This window comes from Pempheris klunzingeri, unplaced genomic scaffold (genome assembly GCF_042242105.1).
Source record: "Pempheris klunzingeri isolate RE-2024b unplaced genomic scaffold, fPemKlu1.hap1 Scaffold_63, whole genome shotgun sequence".
Classification (NCBI taxonomy): Eukaryota; Metazoa; Chordata; class Actinopteri; order Acropomatiformes; family Pempheridae; genus Pempheris; species Pempheris klunzingeri.
Window position 1 is genome coordinate 1 of NW_027254967.1, and position 21,638 is coordinate 21,638.

Sequence of the window (21,638 nt, forward strand, 5' to 3'; positions counted from 1 at the left end):
AGACTGAGCAGTGTGCAGTGTAAAAGTTTCTCAAACACAGGGCTGTGCCAGAGGCAGAGCAAGCAACCACAGAGCCTGAAAAACTGGCTGAGCTGAGTTCTGGGAGGTGTGCATCAAGTTATTTTTTTGGACGGATATGATTTCCTTCTGGGTTTATCCGTCCCCATCATAGGGCTCCTGCAAAAGGAGCACCTGAGTGTGAGTCAGCTTCCTGGTAAGAAAAGCACCTAGGAAGCCCAGGAGGGGAAGCGATGACTTCAGTCACGGTCAAAGCCACAGGGAGACTCACAGCTGCAGGGCAGGTCTCTCAGCATATCCACCTGTGGCAGAGCAGAGACTCATCCTCTGCTTCAGAGTGCTGAGCCATGCTCTGCTGGTCTGCACTGCTCTGTGTTAAACTGAGGCAAACTGAGCTGGTCAGTGTATTGCAATATGCTAGTGGTGCTCAGTGGCACCGGTTAGCAAGACCCACAGAATCTTCATAAGTAGGACTGGGAATATAAGCACAAAAACAATTTTTGTTGTAAGCAAGACACCCATATATTGAAAGATCTCATATCATAATCAGTTTAGTTAGTAGGTGAGAGCCTGAACACAAATCACACTCATGAAATAGTGTCTCTGGTCTTCTTCCCTTCAGGTTATTGTTTTATTTCATAAAAATGTATGAGTTTTTTTTTATGATGTTAGTCTTTAGTTTCAGGTGAAGTGACTCTCCTCTGGTATAAAACACTGCTGAAAACCACTGAATACGGTTGGGTGATACGATCATACATAATGATAATACAGAGGTAGATATCCTTTAATATCACAGAGTGAATTGACCACTTGCTTGCAAATCAATGAACAGGACCACTTCAGGGCAATAGTGAAGTTATAATTTTATAATGTGATGAACTGTGCTAATTTTAAGATATCATTGGAGATGAAAAAACAAGCATTACCATCGAGTTATTTCATCTATAAATGTATAAAGTTTTCCCATATTCTGCTAAATATCAATATCGCCACGTATAAACCACAAACCGTTATAAACAACTCTATCATATCACTTTAGAGAAAAGAGTCACAAGGATTCATCTGAAAATCTGTAATGATAAAAGTGTTTGTATTAATTGTTGTTTTTTATTTTACACTTTATTTAAAATTCTTAAACTGGAATAACGGCAACATAGGACTGGACGATATTAATAAAATCCTCTTTCACTGTCTGTCTTATCTTCACATCATGATATCAATATATATCATGTTATAGTAAAAAGGTCTCTCAGTGACCCAGAGGTATTTGTGGGATAAACTGCATGGCAACATCTAAAACGACTGACAAATTCATATCACCTCACTGTATATATATCGCCCAAACCTTGTGCAACAGCAAAGATGTCCCCCCGATGACAAATGTAACATTAATCTTGCTCTTATAGTAAAAGCAAAAATCTAAATTGTGTTACCTGAGGTTGCTTCAGGACTCTCTGGTGGAGAATCACTGCTGTGTGCTGCAGTGTGTCCACTGTGCCTTTGCCTCTGTGACAGAGCAGAGTTTCAGTACAACTCCTGGGCCAACGCGCCATAATATTTACTCTAGCCAGGCAGCAAATGCTGCACCTCTCCTCTTGTCCCAGTTTAAGCACTCCATCAGTCTGACAAGCCTGGGAAGCCGTGCCAACACACGGGCTGGTGGACAGTAAGGGTTTCTCCTGAGTGGTGCGCTGTTGCTTAAAGTGTGCGTCTCTATTCTCTCTCTCTCTCTCTCTCTCTCTCTCTTGCTGTCTGCTGCTGTGCGAGCAGCGGCTCTTTCCTCTTTCTTACTGTTGTAATGAGGGTGACAAGTGGTCAGCGAGGGAGGCATGGGCATAGCAACAGAGGGGGGAGAGAAGGAGGTAGATACAGGAGCTCCTCTGTGCTGTTGGGTGAAACCGTAGCCTTGGCCGTGTGACTGACAATGAGAGACACATTGCACATAGCGAAGGCATGTGCTGGTAAAGAAATAAGAGCAGCTTTTAGACATGTTGTTACATACGTACTTTGGCAAAGGGCCTATGTTTTTAATCCAGGCTCATAAAACCAGTTGAGCTGAAACTGAGAGGTCTGCCTGGCTCTGAGCATTTTCCTTAAGAGAGAGACAGAACGAGAAAAGGACGAAACAAAGGAGCGAGAGCAGGAAGTGGTGGATGAGGCCATTTCAGATTACTATTAGCAGCCTGACTTCAGAGACCAGTACAGCAGTCTAACTGAAAGCTGAGCTGTACTGGGCCACTTTGTGGTGCAGGTAGAGCCCAACAATACAAACATGGATTGTTCCACCTTATACAAAGCAAATTGTCTCCTCTGAGGCCCATTATTGGCTGACATTTGTGCCACTGGCTTCTCAAGAGCGAGACGGATTCCCTGAAAGAGCAAAGAGAAAGCAGTCATGCCCGTTTTATTGCCTCTGATACTACTCCGTTCTGCTGCTTCCAGTGAGGTAAAAGCAGGTCAGAGCCTGGGGTGATTGGTGAGGTGAAGAGCAGGATCAAAAGGGTGAAAAAGTAACTGAAGAAATGCTTTAGCAATATAGAGAGTTCCTCCTGCGTTGGTATGAAACATACAACAAAGCCAGTAAGAGGACATGGGTCATTAAAGCCACATGCACTTTGCAGAGTCCAACCTTTGCTTTGAGACCTTGTTCTGCTCTTCGGATGTATTTAACAGGTGTATTTTTGCACTCTGGGAAAGTGTGTCTTTCTGTCCTAGCTGCAGTTCCTCTTAAGCAAAAAGGAGTGCTGCGAATTGATGGCAGACCAATAAAGGAGTTCAGCATTGTGGTTTATGTTTTTACTATCACTGCTTTTACATATTCAAGTTTAGTGTGTGTGAGTAAGCGCTTGTTCATCACATTTACTTACAGACAGCTGCACACGGCTGATGGAGCGGGAACACTCCAACACAGCGTCAAACGTATTTATGTTTTCTCATCCAAATCCATCTGAATTGCTCACAAACCAACCCACAACTGGCAAAATAAAAGAATACCAGCATTAATATTCATCAGAAATTACCACAGCTGAAGAAAATAAATATCAATCTCTGCCTAATTGGCAAGCATGCTGCTGGATAATTGGCAAAGCCGTTTCTGACGCCTGTCTGCGCGTGAATGAAACACACTGAAATGTTTCAGGCTTTTCACCGAAGAGCTGCAGATCAGCCCGTGTTTCACGGCTCAGCACGGCTGGTGTGATGTAACATCCATGGTGCGATTCTTTCAGATGCAAACCACTGCTTTTCCTTGTCTATTATCCTGCACAGCGACACTCGAGCAGCAGCGAGGAAACCTTTCATTCAATAGACACTTCAGCAGTTTTTCCATCAGCTGTCCAAGAGACGAATGACATCCAACATGAGGTTATTCTTGTAGTGCTGGCTGACATCATTCATTATCAGAATATGTATCACGACATGGGAAATGTCACTAAACAGCGTTTTCCCCGGGAAATTATTTAGCCCAGATGGTAAACCAGCCAGATTCTGACACACTTCTCTTGAGACTAATTTTATTTGACTTTTTTCACTGATGTTTCATGTTTTATTCTGTTAACGCTTATTCATTTTTATGATGGTAGCACAGGTGTCCCAGGTCACGTAGCACATTGTTACTCATTACATGACATCGAATTCTTCATATGAGTGACACAAAATCCAATTTTGGTTTTTATTTTTGGGAGGTTTTTAAGTAAAGCTTGTCTGAAATGTGTTAAATTCAGGGCTGATCAGTTAATCAATCAATTAGTCGGCAGACAGACGATTAGCCAATCAGTGACTGTTTTCATAAGCAGTTAATCATTGGAGTCAAGAAGGCTAAATATTTCTAAAATTTTATTTTGTTTTTTGTGCCATATATAATAAGTTTAATCTTTGGGGGTTTTGGACTGATAGATAAAACAAGCTTTTCGAGCAAAATGACAAACAGCCCCAGTTTGCAGCTTCTCAAATGTGAGGTTTTACTCCTTTTCTCTGTTCTCTGACCGTGTTGTAAGAACCATCCAATCTCATTTAGATCTACCCAATCCAAGACAGTGCTTTTTGATTTTATTTTCACCATCACCTGTCTTCATTTTAAATGCACTGACTTTTATTGGCGGGTTAACGCTCCATTTCTTTTCTCACATCAGTCCAACAGTGGAGTTATTGTGATCATGATCATTATCAAGGAACGGGCCTGCAGAGATCCTGTCAGAGATCTGCGTTATGTACAATGATGATGGGAAACAGATGCATTCTGTCTGATGGGAAAACACTGCAGAGATGCACACAGTGAAAATAAGTGAATAAGTGAAAAAGAAAAAAAACTGGCAAACTAAATCAGCAATGGACCCCATCTCCATGTCCCATCCTGACTGGACTCTGAGCACAAACCACACAGTAAACACAGTCAGGGACACAGAGAGACGCTGCCTAATCATGGTACAGACACAAGCACACAGAGCATGCACACTGGCTGCACAGCCAACCCCTGCTGACTCAGAGAGCGAGCAGTCAGAGGACCACCAATGGCAGAAAGATCCCACATCCACCGATCTGCACGTCGACTGCAATGCAGACACACACACACAAACCAGATGGAAGAAAGCAGACGAAAACGACACAAATGCAGCTTTCGGGTTTCATGCTGCATCATTTGATGCTTGAGCTTTGATTAGTCAGCCAGGTAGACAAACCCATCATCCAGCGAGTCAAACTCAGGGACACTGGGACGCCAGAGGGATCGTGTTGTGCTGGCCTTGTGCTTTCTGCACTGCAATACAGACTGCCTCATCACACCACAGCGCTGAGCTCTGCCACGCAGAGAACACAACGCAAACTGGATGCAAGAGCCAGTCATGGGAACTCCTTCCCACACCCACACACACACACACACACACACACACACACACAGAAGACATCCTGGTAACCATGGAAACCCTCCACCTCCTCGCACAGTGACATCACAGGTGTTGCATCATGACCCAAACAGGGGCCAAACAATCGCCCTCGACCTGCCGTTAATCAGCTCAAGGTGAGGAGGCCACAGGTAGTCAGGAAGATGACGGCGATGATGATTGAGGGGACGAGGAAGAGCAGGACTAAGAATAGAGCCTCCTGCCTTGGAGAAAGAGGCAGAGAGGGAGAAGAGAAACGAGCGAGGAGGAGTGAGACTCTTGCGGTTCAGTCTCTTTCAGTAGCCACCGGAACCAAGAAGCCATATGTGAGCAACGACTCATGATCACACACACACACACACACACACTGTGATAAGCAACTGAGGGAGGGTGGGAGAGAAAGGCAGATGGAGGCAGATAGATGAAGACAGGCAGATAAATCAAGCGGGGAGGGGGACTTGCGACATCCACTCACAGGATTGCCGGTACTTGATCGTAACCTATGTAACCCAGATGTAAGCTGCTGCTGCTCTGTAATGCCGGCCACACCAACCTACTTTCACACCAGGGTGCCGCGCAGACACCAAATGGACGTAATGGCCTGGTGTTGATCACATGGGAACATCTACAGTAGCTAATGGCCATATGGCACATTTCAACTCAGCAGCCAGGAAGGCAGTTGCGAACTCATCTAGTCCCTTTGCTGATGTAGTGTGTGTAATAGTGTCTGAGGAAGAGGGCACGGATACATTTGAAATAGACTCAGGCAACATTTTAGCTAATGAGCCACAAATGAGTCTGTGTATCAAATCTAATTCTGGCTGCAGCAATTTCTCCTCTTGTCATCCAGCAGCTCCTGTCTTCCCTCTGAGGCAGACACAGTAATGAGCAACAACAAGCCTTCACTAGTTTCTAAAACATGCCCAGAAAAAAAGCCTACTGGTTATGTGTGGTGGTCAATGGGTTTCTCCTGTCATGTTATGGGAGCTGTGAGGCACACAGGCTGTGCAGCAGCAGCAGAGGTAACCTCTGGTGTGGCCACAGAGCTCTGACCTGTCCTGTCCTGTCCTGGAGCCTGAGCTGCAGCTCGGCTCAACAGCTGTGTCCAGCTGCGCTACAAGGAGACACTGGGCGCTTTGTTCCCCACACACACGGGGAGCGCAAACGCTCTCCGTGTGTGTGTGTGTGTGTGTGTGCAAATAGTTTCATTTCCACAAAGGTTAACGGCCTGAAGCCTCGGCCAGCCCAGGTCCACCTTCCCTCTGCGGAGTGTCTCCCCAGCACACGGCCTTTTACAGCGGGACAGGGTGCCACAGACAGCCAGGATGTGTGGAAAATTTGAAATGCGCTGAGCCAACGCTGTCCAACCCGAGCGAGCACACACACACACACTCACACACACACACACACACACACACACCGAGAAATGTTCACATCTCATTTGAAGCCCTCTTGTGTTTTATCGCCAGTAAAAAAACAACAAACGCTGAGATAAAGCGCTGCAGCGAGCCCCGCCGACAACAACAAAACATCGACAGATGCGAAGCCACGGTGTGCAGGAAGGAAAGCGCCGGGTAATCACGGTACACTCAGGAAACAACAACAAAAGAGAGGAGTAAAGAGAGACAGAAACCAGGCGCAGGAGCGTGCTTCTCACCGGAGGACAAATGACACCTCTGGGAGACGACTAACGAGTAAAAGCCCGCCGGTACTTACTCAGATGAACCGGTTCGGCTCGGTCCACTGGAGGATAGCCCGGTCGGTCTTCCGGCTGTGAGTCGGGCGGGATCTGCGCTATGGAGACTGGAGAGCTCAGAGCCTCGAGGACTGAACGTAAACTGTGGCTTGCGTCATTTCACCAGGATGCCACTATTGCGCGCAGCAATGCAGCCATCTTGCTGAGGACTGCCCCACCAACTCAGAAATCAGTGCTGGACCTGAGCTGTGGTCTGGAGCTGGGAATGAGAGTGATCCGCCGCGAGCTGTTCAGTGTTTCACACACAGGCAGCCTGAGGTGGAAATCATTTCTAGTGCTCTGAAGGAAGTGCATCCCTTTCTCGTTTTATTTCCTTCTTTGAAGAAATATCCCATGTTTGGTGTCACTTAAATCAAATAGTGGAAAGTTACCATTTACTCAAGTGCATATTTGAGCTCAGTATTTCTACTTTATGTCTTTTTATACTTCTGCTCCACTGCATTTATCTGAAAGTTGGATATTTACTGCTTACTTATTCATATTTAACACACAAAACGTGATCAACTGAGTGAAAACTAGCTCCATCTAGACCAGCTGTGACACCAAAATGCTGCCAATAATGATAATGATATTCTCTGAGAAGGGCCATTTTGCCAAACTATTATTTTTATTTTTGATACTTAAAGTATATTTTTCTGATGGTACTTTTGTATGTTTAATTCAGTAGAATTAAGTGTTACCAAGTATTTCTATTTTTACTCGGTGAAAAGATGAACACTTCCTCCACCACTGCTTTCATCAGTTTGACAGTAATGCTATGGTGCACACTGACAATTTTCCAATAGATCTTATCTGATTTTACGTGGGTGTCTGCCCACTTTTTATAGAAACGTGTCTGTTGGAAAAAAAAAAAAAAGAAGAAAGAACCAATTTAGAAATAAAGTGTCACCTTTCACTCAAATATTCCACCTACTTCTAAAGTGTGCTTGTAATTTCCTCTGAAAATCCACAGGCTTAAGAGCAGCTTTTACATCATTACAAAGTGATCTAACATTTAAAGCTTACAGTCAAAAAATAAACCCCATCTTCAATTCACCAATCTCTAAATCCTAGAGAAGTTAAATCAAGAAAATCCATGAATCTCCTCCCATTTTACATAGTTTTCATAAACTGCAACATCTATACCCAACATTCAGTGTCAAATCAAAAAACATCAAGTCAAAGATTCAAACCAGTCTTCCCGATTTCCCTCTTAATTTTTATTTAATTTCATCACGTTAACTTATTGGCTTAATTTCTGCTCCTTACAATCAGTCAGCAGCTACAGCATGACAGACAGATCATATAGCGCCCCCCTATGGCAGCTGAGGGGTGTGTAATCCATCCCACCACGCTGCTGAGGGTGTGTCTGCTCCACCCAATGTGGTCAAGAGGTTGTGTGGGGTGAACCAGAGCCTGAGCAAAGCAGCGCTATACCGTTTCAGTCATTACACCTCGACAAATACATATTTACATTGACAGATGACTCCATAAATCCCCCAGAGAGATAAAGTTTGGTGTTGTTTGTCTACCATAAAGCCATAAAAAGATCCTGCAGCTTATTCAAAGTCACATCCCCGCATGAATGAAGTCCTTAATTCACATCAATGTGTACACATGATTAGGCCCAAGACCATGACGACAGTAAATGTATCATCACAAATAATCATCACATTTAAATAAAAGTAATTGGTCGGTGGGTTAATTATTCAGAACGTCGTTGTTGGACCAGCCTTCGTTTGAGCAAAAGAAGTCAGAAATGCATAGAGAGCGGAACAGTGGGAGAAGTAATTTGGAGTGGAAAGTGAGATGCTGTTACATACAGTCTGGTCCATGTCATTCATGAGGGTTTGTTATGACAGATACAAAGAAACTGTATGAGAAAGTGAGGTAAGAACCCTGGCCTCTCATTCGTCGTCTACCAGGCTAAAAGGGACTCCCTTATGGTCCAGAGATACAGTATGTGGGCTGCCTTGGCACGTGATACCGACCACGGAAGAAACAGTCGTGAAAGACATCTCTCCAGCGTCCTTTGACTTCATCAGACTGAGGCTGGTGACGTGTGAAGATGCGTTCCCTCCAGGGTTCTCCCCACAGTGGGATCAAACCTCAGTCACAGGGCCTGACGCGCTGGACGACTGTCAGAGCTCATCCTTCTCCATCTGCTGGAACGCCTCCAAGTCTTCCCGCCAATCAGCCAGCAGTTCATCCACTGACTGGCTGCTTGAGTCCGTGTCGCCCCCAGGCTCCTCTCTCTTCTCAGAGTCTCTCTCCTCCTCTTTGGGCTGTTCCACATCAGCCTCTGTAGGACTGGCTTCCTCTTCCGGCGATCTGACCTCCTCTGCAGGACTGGTGTCTTCATCTACAGGGCTGACTTCCTCCTGTGATGGAGTCACCTCCTCGGGAGCCAATTCGTCAAGCTCCACCATGCTCATTTGCGATTGGCCAACAGGTTCAAATGAGGTGGGAGTTGTTGCCTCAGTTATGCAGTCTTCCTCCGCTTCTTGCGCATCCACACCTGAAAGGAAAGCAGGGGTATGAGACTGAAGAGCGTTATACAAAAGCATGTGCAGGAGACACACACACACACTTGCACACAACATACAAGAGGATGTGCAGGACGCACACTCATACACACACACGCACACACACACACAAAGCTCTTTTCCTCCTCCTCAGTAGGTAATCTGTACGACGTGCCCCCTGGTAGCCATTCTCAGTCAAAAATAGAACAGTTTTCATCGAGAGGCTGTCAACTACAACAGCATGATGCTGATGGTGAGTCATGTTTCCCACAGGATAAAGTCTTTCTCACATAGCTGCACAACCAAACTGAGAGTCAACTGAGAAAAGAGATCTGGCAAAAAGTTATAGTGTGAATTTTGCACAAAACTGGTTAGATGGGGGAAAAAAAATCGTATTTGATCTGTTATAGTTTCTAAAAATGTAGATGCGTCTTTAGACAGTAGATTGTAAATGTGTTAAGGAACGAGTCTGTGCTTTTTATTATACGGTCGGGGCTGCAGCGAAGACAGGAACAGGAAGTGACTGTAACTTCTGTAAATTCAAGTACAGGTAGGCAAAGGACCAAAGGACTTGTGGTCAAGAGTCTGTTTTGGAAAGCATCTCGTCTGCTGCAGACTGCAGTAGTTTTAGATGCTCAGATCCCAAACAGCTCCCAGTGTGCGGTTATGCAGCTGATCCTCTACCTAAAGCAGGTGACTTATAATGATACTAATGGGCTCTTAGTAGCACAAGCATGGACATATAAGTAAGTATAAAATTCAGTCTCTATAAAATCAAGACAAGCTGACCAAATACAAATTATGAGTTCAACTGTCTTCCAAAAACCATGTGAATGCACAGTTCAGGTCAAAGCCTGCCACACTGTCCAGCCTTGCTATGTGTAACTATTTGTTTGCTCCAGTGACAAAAATGACATAAAGAGCTGTCATGTCCTGAGCAGTGATGGAGAAAATTGACAACACTGTGACTGCACTAAGCTTGTCTATCAAACACAAAAAGAATCCTGTTGTTGGAAGGCAGAGCGAGAGGAAGGGATGGAGAGATGAAAGCCTGGCCGTAAGGTGGGAAAACAGAGATAAATGGGGAAAGGAAAAGGGCAAAAAGTGTGGCTAACAGACAAAGAAAGAAGGAAAAAGAATACTTACTCCCCTCAATCAGGCTGCCAGGAAGAGGTTTACCTTTGAATATGGCTGCTGCTCATCCAAAGGGGAGAGGATTATGGAAAAAAAAAAGAAGAGAAACCAAGAAAGAGAGGACAGGAGAGGCACTGTTACAGTCCACCACAGGGAATAGAGGGATTTGGCAAATTAGGAAAAAGAGGAAAAGAACACAGATGCAATATTGGTAAGGGTGTAAACCTCCACCAGCCACCATTTTATCCACAGCCCGTGGGTGGCTTTGGAATGAGTCACAATCTCCGAGACTTCATATAATGCCTGAATCCCAACACCTCATCTTTATTTTATGAAGCCAAGCACATAATGAGGCTGAGCCGGCGGAGAGAGATAAGTACGCCCATGTGATCAATCTTATCAAGGGAGATGAGAGCAACAAAAGAGAGGAGCTTTAACAGTTTGGGAGGGATATCAGGGAAGTAATGTCACACCTCTGTCTCTGGCTTTGTCGCTGAGCAGCACCTCCACCTCCCTGTACTCCTTCAGCGCCTCCAGTAGGATGTTGCCCTCCTTGTGGAAGAGGAAGAGGAGAGGCAAGGTGATGTCGTCCGTGTTGCGGCCGTCCCCAGCCATCTGAAACAGGGGAGCTGTGTCGCTGCTGCTGCCCTCATTGTCGTCTGGAAGGGAAGGGAGCAAAAGGATATCAGTGAGATCGAGAGTAGTGCTGAAACAATTAGTCGATTAATTGATGGAAAGAAAATGAACTTTGATAGGAGACGAATCACTGAAGTTTTTTAACGAGGAAAAATGTCAAACAATTGCTGGATCGAGCTTTTTTCCAGACAAAACAAGCAATTAAAAGACATCACCAACGTTTCTGGGAATTCGGGGGCAAAAAGAAAAAAAAAAAATCTATAGACTATAAAAATAATCCCTCTCAATTATCACTTCTGAACCGCTAGAAGTGTGTGACAGTGTTTGTATCTGTACAGAGAGCATGCCCTGAGCCTGTATTTTCTTATTTTTCTGTGTTCGGGATATTTCTGGGCAGTTCCCAGTTCCTGTGTAGCTCCCAGGCAATAGCGATCAGGGGCCAGATCATAGGCCTGCATCCAAGAGGAGGAGGCTAAGAAAATGGTGGACACAAGAGCCAAAAAACATTTTTACAAACACAAATCTACTCATTCAACGTTTAACAATACATCTATTTATCAAATAACGTCTAAATGAGAGATTGTGATACACTGTTATACAGTTATGTATTGTAATGGGATTCATATATAGATGCAGATTATTATTATTAAGTTTACTCGAGTTTCTCCTTTATTATTCAGTCATCGTGTAATGTGCAGGACCCTATTCGACTGGCTGTCTTCAAGATAATCCATTTATCTAGTCACTGAGTAGCCATCTTCCGTCTTGTGTCCTTAGCTCACTCACCGATGACTATGCCTCCAATGGCGCCAGCCTTCTGGATGTGTCTGGCCTTCTCTGCAAACATACACTGACCCCTCTGGAGCAGAGCGATGTGGCCCTGGACATACTCAGCATTGGTGATCTCAGTGCAGCCACTGTAGGGTTCAGCCACAGTCACAAAGCCTCGCGCCTGAACACAGGAGGACAGGAGGGATGGGTTGCAAAGAATGAAGGAACATTTTTTTAACATTATGGAGTGCGCAGTGCTGCAGTCTAACTCCACATGTTCTCTTCTGGTGCTAAAACCAAGCACTCATCTTTTCTTCTGTTTGAATTCGGAAAATATTCCAGGAGAGGAAGTGCTCTCTTAAAAATACCAGGGAATCTTGAGTGGCTCGCTTAGGAAAAACAAACAGGAGCTCAGTTAAGTGCCTATTTGAAACCTGGCAGCTTGGCGGAGCTACAAAACCCACTCACCCCTATGGAACTTTTGGACAGGTCCGTGCCAAACTGTGCTGGGCCAGCGGTCAGCACGACTCTGCCAAAGAATGGATGCGAGACGATCTGAATGGCTCTGGGAGGCAGCTGCTCTTTCTGCTGCTGGCTGGACAGTTCCATCATCTCCTGCATGAAGCGTACGCCGTCCTCTGCTGCTACCGCACTCACCGCCTAGGAGTGGGTGCGCCAGAGTGGGGGAGAAGAGGAAGAGAGAGAGGCTTTTAAAAACCAGGACGGAAAGAACACCATGATTTGTAGAGCTTGGAAAAAAGAAATACACCTTCCAGTACAGCTGCACAAGCTGTTACATCAGGCATTTTATCGCACACATCGTACTGCGTAAATAAATTCAATTTAATTGGTTCCTGCTATTTGATAAATACATTTATCTTCACATTTTAAAAGGTCCCTCATTGATTCTAGAGATATTGCTGATATTGTATCTTTTAGGGATGATTGTCTTGCAGTATTTAACAGTATATTGGGTTCTATCATCAGTTATCCCACCCGTACTAACTACTAACTGAATTATTTCAGCCTTGGATTGTGTGTTTTTTTATGTTCAGGCTTGTTGCTACGCTGTTTACCTGTGTAGCATGCTGGACCAGCTGCACTCTGCCATCTTTCAGGTGGATGAGACTGACTCCCATCCTCCTCAGCAGCTCCAGATGTTCGGGGTTGTTTGCCATAAAGTCCTGGGCCCTCAGAGGAGGACGGCCCATGCCAGGCTCCCTGAGAGGAGGCAGGGGAGGAAGAAAAGCGTTAAAAACATGGAAAACATACAGTACTTAGGGAAAATAGAGAATAGCTGCAGACACATGACCGGCTCAAACCTGGATGTGGACATACCGGTAAGGAGCGGGGCGGGGGCAGCTCTTGTCCACAGCACTACGGATTGGCTCTCTCAAGTTACGAGGGAAGGCGGGGTCAGGAAACAGCAGGCGAGTGTTAGGGCAGGTCCAGTCAAAGTTTGAGTCATCCAGTTCCTCCTCGGACTGAGACATTATAAGCATATTACAGACTCTGCTAGCAACCGGCACGTGTAAATGCTGCATCAATTTGTCTGATTTTAACTGTGATGGTGTCACATTGATTACCGTTCTGTTTGAGGGAATCGCTGAAGAATGAGGAGCTGTGGAGAGGGACAGGGGCAACAGGTGTGCCTCAGTAGTGAAGACGTAGTCCTCCACGTCAAACGGTAAGTCCTCCGCATCAGCAAAGAGCAGGAACAGGTATTTGAACATCTCAGCAAGGAAGAATGAGTCCATTCTGACGGGAGAGGGGAGGTGTAAGATATGACACAAGGGGCTAACAGGTCGGATACCTTAAACTTCTATTTTATTTATCAAATAATCACTAAGGTCACTGGGAAGTAGAGCCTGACTTACCTGCAGGCAAGCATTTGTTCACATTATCAGCACATTGGTAACACTGTATATGAAACTGCATATCTTGGAAGATTTTCTGTGGTACATCAATGTTTTAGGATCAAATTTATGTTGATAATGATGATAAATATATCTAAAAGAAATAAAATGCAAAAGAGGGACAGTGAAAGTGAACTCGTGTTCACAGCTGAGAAAAATGTGAACAAAAGGCATCACAAAGTCATTTACAAGGAAGTGGTTTGATTATCTCAAATGCTACAAAGTGCAGATTAAGGTCTGCAAAATATGCCAGCAGTTTGTGCTAGCTGTGCATCGCAGGAAGCAATTGAAAGCCGTTGCTTTCGCCTCCATTGATTGGAATCCCATAAGTTATGACTTTGGGTGTTTTTAACGGTGAAACAAATGGAAAACATGCTTGTCATCTGTGAGAAAGACCATAAGATTGTGATGTTTATTGCAACGTTGGCACTATGCTTCGACACACAGCTCCGCTTGCAGTTTAGTAGTCTATCATCATTCAAATCATCATACAAATACTCTGTCTTTATATCCTCACCTGTCCTCGTGGCTCCCGGTGCGGACGTCCTTCATTGCAGCGAAGCCGCAGGGGACACGAGCAAAGCGGTTGAGGTTGTCGAGGATGGTGCGACCTGCCTCCAAGTAATAAGGGTCTCCTGTGGCCTGGAGGGTGAGAGGACAGTAGTGTGATCATAACAGACGATACTCCAGACACATGTAACTTTCATTCTTAAGACAATCTACCTCAGCGTTTTATCATATCATGTTCCCTCATAAAACTTTTTTTACCATGCACCAGAATGCTAAAGGCAAAGTATTTTTACATGTTAATTATGAATACTAATTAGTGGTCTGAATGCTGGAGGCTGCTTAATAACTGCAGAAAGTGAGATAGTGTTTCTGAAATATTCTAAATGAGTTCTGGTGCATCTTGAGATTTTGGTCAGACATGAGAAACTTTATATTAAAGTGCAAGCTAACAACATTTACCAGAAACTGGCACAGAATAATAGGCATGTACCTTTGTAACGTAGCCGTAAAAAGAGAACTTCTGCATTATGTCAGGCTTTGCTGATAAATTACCTTATAAAGGAAATAGGTGCTCTCTGCAAATTCAGGCCTCAGGGGATGTTGGGCCCAGTGTACCCTGAAATCAGTAGTGAAGGCCTGGGGATAGACAGAGAAGGACAAAGGGGTCAGCACACTGTCGCAAGCTTTGAAATTAGAGCAGGCGGACGAAGCTAAAATGCAGCAGTGTCGCGTGAGTTGCTAGCTTGTTCCCTTCTAAACAGATGTGGTTAGCAGCACAAGCCACATGGGGTTACTTGACTCCATGGTCAAATGACACTCAGGCTTTAACTGCGCCACAAAAAAAATGACTAAGATGTGGTATTTCAAGAGACAGATTACCTCTGGGAGGAAGTTGTGTTTCTTTGTAACTTGATACAACATCTCATGGGTCTCGATGGCAGGCCGGATATCACCCTTCAACACCTGAGACATGGGCAGTATGAACAGCGCGTACCACGTTACTGAAGGTGAACAAGCAAATATAGGCAGAACAAAAGATTAAATTTTCATGATAGCAATCTGACCTGCAGTCCAGGGAAGAAGGCCAGCAAGGAGTCCATCCAGGTGCGAGCTGGAAGCAGAGGTTTGTGGATGTGGACATCCAGCAGCAGAGGAGGCTGGCTAATGTATTTCATTATAGATGCATAGTGCTGAATGGGGCATACAAAGTGAAGGGATTGAGGATATAACAGTCTTATGGTGCATGGTGGTATATACAAATAGACCAATGTAAGCCTGAGGACTTAAAACAGGTTGAGGAAAAAGTATTTATCAAATTCAAAAGGCATTTTTAATGCTTCCTTCTGTGCTGAAGAACTGAACAGCATCCTGAAATGCACAAACGTGTAACTCTGCTTTATGTTGAGACGCCACTGTGACAAAATGCTATTATGCAGACAGAAAGGCATTGAATTAGTCTGCACAAGTGTGTGTGTGTGTGTGTGTGTGTGTGTGTGTGTGTGTGTGTGTGTGTGTGTGTGTGTGTGTGTGTGTGTGTGTGTGTGTGTGTTCTCACAATATTGAACCGCTGCAGGAACAGGTCATCTCCCAAGAGAATGTAGGCCTTTAGCAGGTATTCATAGTATGAGTCAATCCCTGCTCCGACTCCACTGTCTGCAGACACACAATCATGAATCACTTCATTAGACAAGAGAAACCAGATGACAAACAAATGTTGTGTGTGTTTTTACCCATCCACTCTCTGTTCAACCAAATACTCTCTCTCGCCCCCACAGAAGGAGTTGTACCCCTATACTTAATTTTCTGTTTCCTTCGCTCCATTATCTGCTGAAGCCCCCCCCCCTTCCTCCTCCTCTCATCCAATCATGCACTGTCTTCATCTTTCACTCGCCCTCTCTTACCCCTACGGACCCACTCTCCAGAGTGGATGTTGATGGTGGTTCCCACCAGATTGCTGTTTCTCTGTCTCTTCTCCCACAGAAAGTCCAGGGCTCGCCGGGCATGGGCCTGTGTGTGTGACAAAAGGTGCATTATTGATTGACAAAGTAATGAAAAAAATCAATCTGAAGTAGCTGTCCACTGCTAGAGAGATTACAGTGATTGAGCAGGACTTGCTTGATCAGCAGTCTACGGCTGCCAGGAAGTGAATGAGACTCATAGCACAGGGCAAAAATATCTAACTTTTTCTGAAATACTTGAATACTTCGAGACAAAATTCCAATTGTTCTGTTTTTAGGGGAAAAGCAGGTTAATCGATGGGGAAAAGAGATTATGGGTTTCCAATTCCCAAATGTATACATCCTGCTTATTTTAAACTTCATCATATTTCCATGAATAGGCCTTTTTCAAGTAAAACAGCTATAAAAAGCCTCTGTGTAAATAATAAAATGACTGAGGCTGAATTAATTTAGCTGCCTCAGTTTCAGGGTCTTGGTATAGTGCAGGCTGGCTCACTGTCACACCCCCGTGGTTTACTGGCACACTTGAATAGAACGGAGACATTGTTAATATTATCAGTTCCATCTGTATTTTTTCTACTATGACAAGTCAAAATGTCTGCTGTGAAAAGGGCCTGTTACTGTATGCAGGGAACTAGCACTTATTTTAAATGGGGTTTTTTTTTACATAATACAAGCTCAAAAGTGTTCTTTCAACTAACAATGATCTAAAAAGAAGACACAGATGTGAGAGGAAAAAGTTGCAAGGAATCATAAATTAGCAGAGTGATTCCTCCAGAGTACAAGATGGTAGAGTGTCCGCACAAAAACCTGCACTAAGAAATAAGCAGGACATCTTCTGAAGAGATTATCCACAATTACATTAGTGTCACTAAAATATTCTATTGCTACACCTAATTCATCATCTACATACAAAAACACACTGTATATGTATATATGTTTATATGAGCTGTGTAAAGAAGTGAAGATTATCACAAGAGGAAAAGGACACTGAATCAGATCTCACTGAATACAAGCGATACTTCACTTTATGTATTGGCAAAAATAGGGTGGTTTCATAAAACCAAGTCTCTGCAATGTGATTTCAAAAAAGATAAAATGACAAAGTGTGACCTGGATTATAGCTAAGCATAGAAAGATGAGAAGCTTGTAGGTGTGGCTGTTCAGTGCTGGTACATGTCTGTTCAAATGGCTGAAGGCTTTGTCACTACTAAATATGTCAACCATCCCGTTAGACCCACAGGCAGAAAATACAAGTTTCGTTTTCCTGCATGATAACAGTTCAGCTAATAAAGAATTAGCTGAAGTTAAAAACTTAAAGTCAAAGGATGAAATTATTCCTAATAAGCATTTCCTCCTCATTTTGAATATGCTGGATGAATGTATATACTTCTATATATGTATGAAATCAACATCTTATATTGCTTCATTATCTGTAATACTGAACAGTAGCATAAGTCTGTTCATATTTCTGACTGATAACATAATCTTTGTTGATTACAACATGTTAATGTCGGCACGGAAGATCTTATTATGTGATGAACATACTTCAAACACAGGATCCCCGGTGAAGCGACTTAAGGCAGCAAACTCCAGGATGATGGTTCCTGCACACGCAGTACAGGTGTCTGTTTCTGTGCCAGTTCTCGTCTCAGGACCCCTGACACCAAATTTCAAGTTCACCTGTCAATCAGGGAAAAAAAAACATTTTACAATCTGCTTTTAGAGTCACATTTGGTTTGCAAAATACTGTGGATGAAAAACTAGTCAGACATTAAAGGTGTCAGCTGTGACAGCTGATAGCAGAGCGGTGAAGCAGAAAATGAAAATATGTGGTCATGATCTGAAATGATGCAAATCTGTCACATTGCAACACTGGAAGTGGGTGAATAAAATCGAATAGTTCTTTATATAGCACATATGGGCGTTGTTAAAACAGGATGTTATTTAATTTTTTTCAACACAGTGCAGATTTTCTTCTTATCCCATATTTGAAAACAATATCTTGAAAATTGAACGTTGAGACTACCAATGACGAGACAAAACAACAATGCACACAATTCATGTTCAATATCTTTGCCTCAAATACACTACAGTGCATGTAGCGCATGTTTCTAGTATTGAGTAGCTGAACTTCTGTCTGTGTGCATTTGTCTCACCCTGGGATAAGGCAGGCCACTGCTGGTGTTGAAGGCTGGCAGCAGACGGATGCCCAGGTCTTTGGCCATATGCAGGAGCTCATCCTGGTACCACTGCATGTGTTGACCTCCCTCCTTCAGCATCAAAGCCATGGAGTGCCCTCCCAACAGACCCCTGAACACACAAACACACACACCCATTAAGAATTACATACAGCAGAATCCAGGGAGTTATTTTCATTACTGTAAGTAAGATGTGGAACAATAAATGAATAGTCTCACCCAAGAACTCGAATGTTCGTTTCAAAAACCGACACCACAATGTCGTTGTCCAGCCTCACATCTGACAGCACTCGTCTCACTGCAGCCTCAAACTCTGTCGTCTTGTTCAAAAGCTGCCAATGATACAATAATACAGTGCATGGTTATGGGAATCTGGCATAATTGTAAAAAAAAATGTGATGCTTTAAAGCTGGGCTGAAACACCCAGGCTGTTCTGCAGACAGTCACAGACAAAGTATTTCATAAAATCATTTGTTGAGGACTCAGAGCAAAGAAAACATCAATGGAGCATTTTTGTACAGTAATGTATTACTCTGATATCATCAATACCTCCACTGTGTTCTGTCCTATTAATTTAAATGCAGCCTCAAAATAACCAAAAAAACTCACTGTAAGACAACCAAACATGAAAGACACACAACACCAGTACTCACCACCAGCGTATCCAGAGTGTCTATGAGGGTCAGAGAGAACCTGTCAGGGAGAGACAAAAACTGTTTACCAAAGGTGTTGACTGTCTCTCCCAATAACAAGATCCAGACATCTATTCAGTATGTATAAGCACTATCTGCCACCAGCAAGTCCACGGCCAGGTGTGGTAATGTGTTTGGACAATGTTCTTGCAGACCTACGACGCTATTGAACCATTTATACATTTAATCTCAAAGAACAAAGGCCGCGTGCTACTCACTTTCCAAGAGCATCGTCGATGTCACCTCGACTGGGTTCAAGCCCACGTACTCTTCCTCTGCATGTTAGTGGCATCAGCTCATCTGCTGGGTACGCATGGTCCTGAGAAACGCATAAACACACTTTTAACACAATGTTTTGGCCCTCAGTTCTTTTTTTTACCCCATCAGGAGGCCAGCTCAGTCTGATATGAAAAACATATACCCAAATATGAAAACAGTGTAATAGCTGTTTTATCATCCACCATTACCAAACTGCTAAACTGACCTGAATCAAATCAAAATATCAAGACAACAGCACAATTAATTATCAAGGTCCTTAAGCTAAAAAATCAATTTCTGGGAAGAAATCCAGTGAAAACTGATTGCTTACCATATAATTTTGATATGCGTGGTCAAACATCTCAACCACTTGGTTCCTTTAGTGAGGGGAAAACACAGACACAAGTCAGCATGTCTAACACCTTTTAGGGGAAAAATGTTGTTTTTTTCACATTACACTGAGGGTTGTGTTTCTTCTCAACTCACCTCAACCTGTGCCTCTCCTCCCGTGACATGGTCTGTCCGTGGCTGCATAACGCTCCAAGCAGCATTAAGAAGAACAGCGCGGCTGGCATTGTGGTAAGTGGGTAGGATCGCAGTAACATACATACAACTATAGTTGGGCTCTCAGATAGTCACTGACCAAATTCCTTGTCATTACCACGGCCCTAACCAAACACCTCAAGCCAATGATGTTATACCTCTATGGTCATGTTAAAGCACTTTTTGGCTTTGCCTAAGATGCACTACCTAATCATCAATAGGTACCGAGATCATCGTGCAATCATCTTAGTTTGTTGCTTAATTTTGGCCACTTACACACAATCTGTGCCTCTCAGCAAACATCAAAAACAGGACTGTTAGTGAAAGTCACCATGTACAATGTGCGTTTTAATATGTGCACCTGCAGCCAAAAGTGCAATTAAATACTTTGTAGGAATGTTATTATTTCAAGTAACCAGATATCTAAATGTAACTTTTTGCATTAGTTTTAGTCCAGGCATTAGTTACCGTACAAAGTTGCGCCAGGTCCTGTGAGCAGATCGGTGTATCACACCTGTTTACTTTTCCATGCTGTCACCCGGACCCACTGTACACAGGTGTGACACGTTGACGTGCAAAAGTATAACGTGACATGAATATTTTCAGGCAACAGCGATCAAGGAAACGTGTACCCTTATCAGATATCAAGTTACACAGTCACATTTAAGGCTCCCTGTGAACCAAAGAAACAGTCTTTGTCATACGTGTTAATAATACTCCTCAAGTCTTTTACTTACTCCGCACAACCTGCATTAACCTGCATTAACCTCATTAAGCCAGAAGTTAAACCAACAGTCCTCGGAAGCTCCTGTTATAACGGCACCTGTTATCACTCCCGTGTATGAACCTTTATAGATACAAGTTAATTATGTCCTCCTCCTGCCAGTAGTCTTTCGTCAGCCAGTCAGACGAGCAGCACTTGTCAGGGTTTAATTAGCCAGTTAGCCTACTGTGCTAACTAGCCGAGCTGGTGGCAGCGGACAGAGCGAAAACACAAGAAAAATCGACAAAAAACGCCGCCATTGTTGAGCAGCGGACCTGACCGGACTATCTTTTCCGTCCTTCTGGTTATAAAGTGGTTAATTTCGCCGTATGCCGCGATTTTGCTAAGCTAGCCTGCCCTGAAGACCGGATAACGTAGCGATGAACGTTAACAACATCCGCTTCCTGGTTAAAGCATTGTTTACCCTCAGCTTGCCTTCTCAGGCAGTATTTTTTTTTCAATCTGACGAACAAATATCTTATCCTTTCTGGGATATGCACTCTAGCCATGAACGTAAGCATATCATTCACTTATTTGAAACACATATAACCTAAGCCTAAGCACAACCAGTTTTATGGCGTTTGAGGGAGTTAGGTAGAACAGTTACCTGAAAGTCAAGCCTAGGGACAAAATTACCAAATAAAAGATCGTTCACATCGTTCTGACTTGCGTTGCCTTTCAGTGCCGATCATAAAAACTCGGAAAATTTAGCTTTCAACGCTTCTCGCGCATTAATGTGCTTACATTTGTAAATAATAACGACATGCTATATTTAAACAGTATAACGCTACATGCACACATTTTAGTTGGTAAGGTATTCAATTATTGTTATCATTGTTGGCCTCTACGTATTTCTAAATCGTTAAATGGGTAATAGTTACAGGTGTGTTTTTATTAGGGCTTATAAGGGCTTATAAGGGCTTATTAACGTTATGTTTGAGTCACATGATGAGACACTTTATGTCAGAGTCTGGATCTGTCTCTCTATGTCAGCACGAGCTGTTCCCCTTTTTAGTTGAGCCTGCCGGATCCAAAACTGTAGGATATCCTGACAACAATTGAATACAGCGTTGCCTCTCATTCGCAAATAACGTAATAAAA

General features: G+C 43.6%; 1 protein-coding gene across 2 annotated transcripts; it reads right to left on the reverse strand.

Moving 5' to 3' along the window:
- Positions 1–7,828: 7,828 nt before the first annotated feature.
- LOC139224827 (ER degradation-enhancing alpha-mannosidase-like protein 3) lies at positions 7,829–20,900 on the reverse strand. 2 transcript variants are annotated; one of them, XM_070856136.1, is made up of 20 exons: positions 19,718–20,900; positions 19,563–19,608; positions 19,192–19,292; positions 18,935–18,974; positions 18,501–18,613; positions 18,240–18,393; positions 17,629–17,763; positions 16,024–16,129; positions 15,678–15,775; positions 15,187–15,312; positions 15,002–15,085; positions 14,675–14,758; positions 14,130–14,254; positions 13,283–13,454; positions 13,035–13,180; positions 12,773–12,917; positions 12,165–12,356; positions 11,712–11,877; positions 10,763–10,948; positions 7,829–9,148 (listed from the first exon to the last, which is right to left on the reverse strand). In XM_070856136.1, exons 1-20 carry the CDS (start codon positions 19,834–19,836, stop codon positions 8,772–8,774), a joined length of 2,715 nt encoding a protein of 904 aa, XP_070712237.1. In that variant the 5' UTR covers positions 19,837–20,900; the 3' UTR covers positions 7,829–8,771. The 2 variants fall into 2 exon arrangements, with proteins under 2 accessions (XP_070712237.1, XP_070712236.1); XM_070856135.1 differs by having other exon boundaries at positions 13,035–13,454.
- Positions 20,901–21,638: the final 738 nt, after the last annotated feature.